The sequence below is a fragment of the Nematolebias whitei genome, chromosome 6, assembly GCF_014905685.2.
Source record: "Nematolebias whitei isolate Nwh7 chromosome 6, NemWhi1, whole genome shotgun sequence".
Lineage (NCBI taxonomy): Eukaryota > Metazoa > Chordata > Actinopteri > Cyprinodontiformes > Rivulidae > Nematolebias > Nematolebias whitei.
This window is the reverse complement of record NC_056503.1, coordinates 34,676,415-34,684,605: the sequence shown is the minus strand read 5'-3', so window position 1 is coordinate 34,684,605 and position 8,191 is coordinate 34,676,415. Positions and strand designations below refer to the sequence as shown.

The 8,191-nt window shown below is 39.5% G+C and overlaps 1 protein-coding gene across 1 annotated transcript; it reads left to right on the top strand.

Annotated features, from left to right (window-relative positions):
• Positions 1 to 2,601: 2,601 nt before the first annotated feature.
• Positions 2,602 to 6,518, top strand: LOC119410671 (extracellular calcium-sensing receptor-like). Its single transcript, XM_037677556.1, has 8 exons — positions 2,602 to 2,765; positions 3,201 to 3,495; positions 3,603 to 3,892; positions 4,178 to 4,473; positions 4,769 to 4,974; positions 5,068 to 5,289; positions 5,418 to 5,541; positions 5,620 to 6,518. The coding sequence occupies exons 1-8, from the start codon at positions 2,626 to 2,628 to the stop codon at positions 6,516 to 6,518; spliced, it is 2,472 nt and encodes an 823-aa protein (XP_037533484.1). The 5' UTR covers positions 2,602 to 2,625.
• Positions 6,519 to 8,191: the final 1,673 nt, after the last annotated feature.

Here is an 8,191-nt window from a genome sequence, read left to right as displayed (position 1 = left end):
TCCTTGGATATCTGTTTCCTCTGATTTATATCCCTCCCTGTGGAGTTCTCCAGAAAGAAGACGCCCACACTTATTTTTTATTGTCTCATTGCAACTTATCATTTAGGGTTAGGTAATTGGTATTCTTAAAATACAGTCGTTTTTATACTAGACTGGGAAACTTTTTCTTTTTTTTTTTTTTAACCAAAAGGACCACACATAAATATACTATGTGTATACTATAGTGTCACGAATCACGTTCCATAGATTATATTTTCTGTCACCCTGATCACCCTTTAAAGTTTGCAATAGATCTTTTCTGTAAGTTTCATTCAATCTGTCCACTCAGGTAATGTTTGTTTATATATACGTGAGTTTTAGTTTGTCTTCTTTGCATGCTGGTTGAGGGTGATGTCATGGTTGTTTAGTTTTGTCTTCACTGCAGCCTGCAGCAGCTGATTGAACTCATCTGGCTGCACCTGTCACTCTCACCCTTTAAAAGCTGCACTCTTTCTCTTCTTCGGTGTCCGGTAGTTGAAAACTGTTCACTGTAAGTAGATACCTCGCGTTACTCATCCTGCCTTGTTCCCCCTTAACCTTTCATGTCCCCTTGTCATAGTTTACCTGTCTCCTCGTTCCTGTCCCTCTCCTGGTTCATGTCCTTCCCTCTTGGCTTGACCTCTCGGCTCCTGAACCCACGACTTACCTGGACATCGTCTTTCGCTCGACCCATTGGATTACCACGTCTTCTGTCTTCGGTTCTGACCTTTGCCTGCACGACTACGCCTCCTCGTCTTCTCCTCCGGTACCTCCTGTCTTCTGCTCTCCGGTTTTGGACCCAGGCTTGTGTGACTACGTCTCTGCGCTCAACGGACTCGCCACCCACCTGTCGCTGTGGCCAGCTGCAGCCCCTCACCGGACTCAGCCTCTCCTGCAGCGGTCCTGATCAGTTTGGACTTCGTTACTCTTCAGAACCCCCTGTGAGACTGTTAGTGGTCCTCCTTTGACTTTTCTGCTCCCCATAATCTCCTGCACGACCACTAACCGATCTCTATCTCATAGACTTGTCCCTGATCCGGAACCAGTACCAGAACCCGAACCCAAACCAGAACCAGCACCAGAACCGGTCCAATCTGCAACATTTCTCCTAGAAAATAAATATTATAATATTCTCTTTGTGTGGTGATTTTTGTCCAAACTAAAAGGGGTTCGTTACACTATAGTATGTGTGGTACATAACACCTCATCAAAAATGTCCCTGCCAGCTCTTTGCAGATGTTGTCTATCATGGTGTGCTAAGATTCATAACTGGTTGTAACTTCCGTACCCATCACTGCACTCTGTACCCTTTGGTCAGGTGGTCATTACTGTCTACACGTAGGATCTCACACGGATTAATTTTCATCTATAAATCCCTCCTTGGTCTGCTGCCTTCTTATATCTCCTCCCACATGTCACGACGTCAGTGCAGTTCCATCATGCATTCTCAGGACATCATTACCTGCAGCTTCCCCTCAATGTGGTCTGAACTTGGCAAAAAGGCCTTTTCCTACTCAGCTCCTGCAACCTGGAACACCTTACAACAAGAAATGAAGTTGTCCTTAATTTATTTAAGGGGTTTCAAATTTGATAACGTCAATAGAAAAATCAAAGCAGATATGTGCTTGTTTTTAGTATTTAACCCTGTTTTACAGCACCCTAATTTATTGTTTTATAACACTACTCTTATTTTAACTACATTTTTACTGTAGTTTGTTGTTCACTGTCATAGTTGTCTGCACTTTATATGTTCTGTCTGGAACAGGTCCCTCTTGTAAATGAGTCCTCGTGGCTCAATGAGACTAACCTGTATAAATAAAGGTTGAATGAATGAATAAAGCTGAGAGGGTTTTGGAAAGCCAGACCAACAAAAGTTAAAAAGCAGAGATTTTGAAAAGCCCAAGGGCCCGGACGTCTCCGCCCACGCAGGATTTTTAAAAGTAAATTTAGGTAGGCCTATTTCAAATGTGCAATAAACAATCTTTGACCAGATCCTGTGTATGAAGTGAACATATACAGTACATTTTTGAGTATGCACACATTTGAATTTAATTTAAAATGTTGATGTAGTACTGGGAACCCAAAGCTACTTTTGTTTGTAATTGCCTATTTCAAATGTATTTAGGAAATAAACAATTCTGGATTTGATTCAGGCAACAATGTGCAAAAAAAATAATAAATATTTTAAGTAAAACATGATTTTTTTTTCCCCCACTGCACTTTAGTGCAAGGTTCAAACTAAAACTTGGTAAACTTGTGAGATGCAAGTCACATCTTCAGTTTCCAATTATGTAGTAAACAAAACATTGAAGTACCAATCCAACAATGGTAATTGTGTGAGAGCGTCATTTTTCTGATAAACAGCAGGAGGAGGTCTATATAAATCAAAACCGGCGCACATTTATATTACAGATTACACATAACGATTATGAAGGCATGGAGATCAGGACTGTCTTCACTGGACTGAGACTAGCAGTGGTTTTGTTGGAGCTGATGCAAGTTGTTGTCCTGGGTGGGGCTCAGGATGATCTGAAACAGCAGACTGAGCCTATAGAGGCTCTGACTGGTACTGTAGTTAGTACTGAAGCTTCTTTAATTAAATGTACCATGTGGAGTATTCCTCGTTTACCGGTATTCTCAAGGGATGGTGACGTTGTTATTGGAGGTGTTTTCTCCATCCACTACAAACTGAACACAGTGACCAACAACTACACCACCAAGCCTGAGCCTCTAAGATGCGCAGGCAGGTTGGTAAACGACAATGTAAAACGATGTTAAATATATTTGAAAAAAATTGCAGTGTGATTTGTAACAAAGTTTGCTTTAATGATGAGGAAACATCATGCTTTTTTCACATATTAATCAGTATTAAACTGTTTAAAATCCTAATATGGTAAATGCTGAAACAATATTTTTAAAAATAATTTTATTATTAACATTTTTTTTAAACTGTGTACATTTAAAATCCTTTCCATTTTTGACAAAAATCGTTTCAACTTTTAAGTAAAATGTTGTTTTTAAAGGCAACATTTTGTTAAGAAAAATAATTGCAGCATCAGTTTAATTTCCCAACCATATTCTGTTTTGTTTTTGTATGTGTAGGTTTGCCTATTAGCTCTTTTGTGTTTGTTATGATGTTTATTTAACTAAATGTCAGCCCTCAACTCATTGATTTTGTGCAGCCGTCTTGTCCCACAACTGCATTTCTCTCGCACAATGATCTTTGCCCTCGAGGAGATAAACAACAGCACAGAGCTGCTGCCGGGCATCAGACTTGGATATCAGATCTATGACTCGTGTGCTTCAGTGCCTGCAACTGTGGACATAGCTTTTCAATTATCAAATGGCAACGACCCTGTGTTTTACAAAGACAGCAACTGTTCCCAGTCCGGTGTTGTGATGGCTGTCATCGGAGAATCCGGATCAACACCATCTATCAGCATGGCACGAATTTTGGGTTCTTTTCAAATTCCTCAGGCATGTCATCAGAATTTATTGCAAACTAAAATTGTAAAATGTACTTGCTGACATGAAAGTTTTGGTGTTTACAATTTTAATTACATCGTCACTTTTTCTGTCTTTAGGTGAGCCACTCTGCCTCTTGTGCCTGCCTGTCAGATAAGAAGCAGTTTCCCACTTTTTTCAGAACAATTCCCAGTGATCAGTTCCAGGCTGATGCTCTGGCCAATCTGGTGAAACGCTTTGGCTGGACTTGGATAGGTGCTGTTCACTCAGACTCAGATTATGGAAATTACGGCATGGCGTCTTTTCTTGTTGCCGCGCAGAAAGAGGGGATCTGTGTGGAGTACAGAGAATCCTTCTATAGGACTGACCCACTTAACAAGATCCAGAAAGTAGCAGATGTTATTCGCAGGTTACTGATTTAATGATTTTGCTTGTTTAATTGTGGTAATGTGCAGTTAATGAACAATGAATAAAAGTCATTTGTTTTTAATCAGATGAAACAATTCAATACTTGAGCCAATTTTTTCAACACATTTTTAACTGATTATATGTAGAATTGTGGCAAACATTTCATATATTCCTTAGCTTAAAATGTATTTAAAATTTTATCAATTATAATTTTCATATATATAGTAATCTGTATAGCAAACCAGTATTGGTTAATACAAGTGAATGCTGTTCATTGTCTCTGCAGGTCGACAGCAAAGGTTGTTGTGTCATTTGCAGATTCTGCAGATATGAAGTTCCTGTTAGAGGAGCTGGCTCGAGATCCTTCACCACCTCGTCAGTGGATCGGAAGTGAGGGCTGGGTAAATCACCCACAGCTGATGAGCTTTAGTTTCTGTGCAGGGGCTGTTGGAGTTACCCTTCCGCAATTTTTCATCCCAGGGCTGGAAGATTTTTTGCTTGATCTCTCTCCCAGTGAAGTAGCTGCTTCCTCAGTGCTCACTGAGTTCTGGGAAGATGCATTCAACTGCACACTGACAAAAAGTGAGAACAAATTACAGAGAAACAATCCAAAGTTAACATAAAGACTATCATAATTAAAGAACAAGGAAAACTTCATGAAATGAGCAAAGAAAATTGCATAAATACAACAAACAAAAAAATCATGACAGCCTCATTTTTCTTCAAATCTAAAGTACTTAGATGATCAATTTGAATTGAATTGTCTTTTAAGTGTTATGTGTAAACACACAGCTCCCATTACTTGTAATTGGAGAGATTTGTACAGTTTATCTGAAACAAAAAAAAACTGTTCGGTTTTGTCTTTATGTGTTTTCAGGGCCTGAATCAGACAGAAGAGTGTGTGATGGAACTGAAGACCTAAAAACGCTCAAAAACTCATACACTGACATATCTAAGTTAAGAATGATTAACATGGTGTACAGAGCGGTTTATGCAATAGCTCATGCCATTAACAATGCAGTGTGTAAGGTGACAAATTTCACCACTCATTGTGATAAAAACTTCAGATTAGAATCCAAACTGGTCAGTTCTAATATTTTTTTTAATTGCTGATGATAGTCTAATAACACATTTTAAACTAACAATAGTTTTATTGAATTTATTTTATTTTTTTAGGTTTTATCTCAACTAAAAACAGTCAACTTTTCTCATAATGGTTATCCTGTGTCATTTGATGCTAATGGGGATCCTGTGGCCTTTTATGAACTGGTCAATTGGCAGAAGAGTGAGAGTGGAGTTATTGAAGCGGTGACAGTAGGATACTATGATGCATCACTGCATGAAGGCCAGGAGTTTCAGATCGACAGAAACATAACCTGGGTGGAGGGTGGAACACAAGTAAGGAGGCTTAAGATAATAAACTTTGACATTTATTTAATTAAATGCTTCATTTCAGTTGCTTAAAAAACAAACAAAAACAAGACAACAACATCTTTTTTTGTTTGTTTTTTGCTTTTATGTAACAGGTTCCCGTATCAGTGTGCACTGATTATTGTCCTCCAGGAACTCATAAAGTGTTGCAGAAAGGAAAACCCATCTGCTGCTATGATTGTATACCATGTCCTGAAGGAGAGATCAGTAATACAACAGGTAACTTTAGAAAAAGGTTAATTATAATGCACTTTTGTGGTTTTAAGCACTAACAGCCCTTTTAAATTATATTTTTAGATTCTCCTGATTGCTTTCCATGTCTAAGTGAATTCTGGCCTAATGCAAAAAGAGATGCTTGTTTACCAAAACCTGTGGAGTTTCTGTCCTTTGATGAAGTTCTGTCAATCATCCTGGCTGCATTCTCTGTTTTTGGGGCCTGTCTGGCCATCATAACAGCAGTTATTTTCTTTCATAACAGAACAACTCCAGTTGTCAGAGCCAACAACTCTGAGCTGAGTTTCCTGCTGCTCTTCTCTCTGACTCTGTGTTTTTTATGTTCATTAACTTTCATTGGAGCTCCCTCTAAGTGGTCCTGCATGCTGCGGCACACAGCTTTTGGGATCACCTTTGTTCTCTGTATCTCCTGTGTTCTTGGAAAAACTGTAGTGGTTTTAATGGCCTTCAAAGCTACACTTCCAGGTAGTAATGTCATGAAATGGTTTGGGCCTCCACAGCAAAGGATGACTGTAGCATCTCTGGCATGTGTTCAAGTTTTAATTTGTACTGTTTGGTTGGTACTAAGCCCTCCTTTCCCAATGAAAAATCTGACTACATACAAGGAGAAGATCATCCTGGAATGTGCATTAGGCTCTGCTGTTGGCTTCTGGGCTGTGCTCGGGTACATTGGTCTGCTGGCTGTTTTTTGCTTTGTGTTAGCTGTTCTAGCTCGCAAACTACCTGATAATTTTAATGAAGCCAAACTGATAACCTTCAGCATGCTGATCTTCTGTGCAGTGTGGATCACCTTCATCCCAGCATATGTCAGCTCTCCTGGAAAGTTTACTGTGGCTGTGGAGATATTTGCCATTCTGGCCTCCAGTTTTGGACTGATACTGTGCATATTTGCTCCAAAGTGTTTCATCATAATTTTTCAGCCCGTGAAGAACTCCAAGAAATATTTAATGAACAAAAATTAATAGTAAAGTTTTAGAGGATTAAATATATGATGAAAATATAAGACTGAAATTTAAGTAGAACTAAATACATTGTCAGATATCTTTTGTAGTTGTTTTTTTTTCTTGGTAAATTTATTAGAAAAATGTTGTAAAGGCGTACAATCTATGATGAAAATCTAAAGATGTGATTTTATGTTTTTTTAATTTGCCAAATAGAAGTAATAAAGTAAAAGTAAAACTATTTTGTTAAAATGTTCATTTTGATTCCATCCATCCATCCTTCCATCCATCCATCCATCCATCCATCATCTCTTATCGCTTCTTCCATTTTGGGTCACGGGGGTCGCCAGTGCTCATGTCCAGCAATCACAATGCAAGGAACGGTGTACACCCTGGACATGTCTCCAATCCATCACAGGGACACATAGAGACAAATGAGACAAACAACCATTCACTCTCTCACTCACACCTAGGGACAATTTAGAGTTACCAATCAGCCTAGCATGCATGTTTTTGGTCTGTGGGAGGAAACTGGAGTACCCGGAGAAAACCCACGCATGCACAGAGAGAACATGCAAACTCCACCCAGAAAGGCCCCTGGACCGGGATTTGAACTGGTAACCTTCTCGCTGAGAGGCAGCAGCTCTACCAGTTGTGCCACCATGCTGCCCCATTTTGATTCCAATTTTCATAAATCAAATTTGATTCTCAAACAAAAAAGCAAAAAGTAAAATTCAAAAGAAAATCTGAGTAGCCTACCATTTGGTGACACAATACACAAAATACTTTTTAAATGTTTAGCACAATGGGTGGCGCAGTGGTGAAGTGTGTAGCACTGCCACCTCTCGGCAAGAAGGTTGCTGGATTGAATCCCAGCTGGGGGCCTTTTTGCGTATCAATTGTATATTCTTTCTGTGCATGTGTGGGTTTTCTAAAGGTACTCTGGTTTCCTCCAAAAGACCAAAAACATTCATGTTAGGCTGGCTGATAACTCTAAATATTCCCTAGGTTTGAATGAGAGAGTGAATGGTTGTTTGTCTTGTTTGTCTCTATTTGTCTATGTGCTGGACTCACGACTTGTTCAGGGTGTCCCCCGCCTCTCGTACGGTGATTGCTGGACATGGACACCAGTGACCCGCATGACCCAAAAAGAAAGACGTGTTTAAAGATAATAGATGGATGGATGTTTAGCACAATTTTACAAAATTGTATGGAAAAAAATAGTCATCATCAAACTACCACAAAATATAAAACAGTTTGCCACAAACACATGATTTGATACCTTTTTCACACAGAAATGGTTTTACCATAGCACTTTTGTATTTGTTGTTTCTGACAAGGTTCTAGCAAGCATGACAAATTTTCTAGAAAATTCACATCCTCTTGCCTTCCTGTGGGTCCACCACCTAAAGGAGAGGCCATACAAGTCAGGTGCATGATGCCATGGTCAACGGCCGAAGGTGCTCTGACCCTGGCTTACAAAAGAACCATGGGACATGGAATGTAAGTTCTTTTCTGCATACCTCCTAATTCGAAGGTTCAGCTGGTCTCTCAACCAAAGTGATCAACTTCTCCGACAGGAGTCAGGGTAAGGAGGACCCTCTTACCTCGACGGAAACAAATTGGATTCATGATGACTACTGCTTTTTGCTGTTTGGCTGGTGATTTCTAGACTGTCTATAAATTTGTGTGGC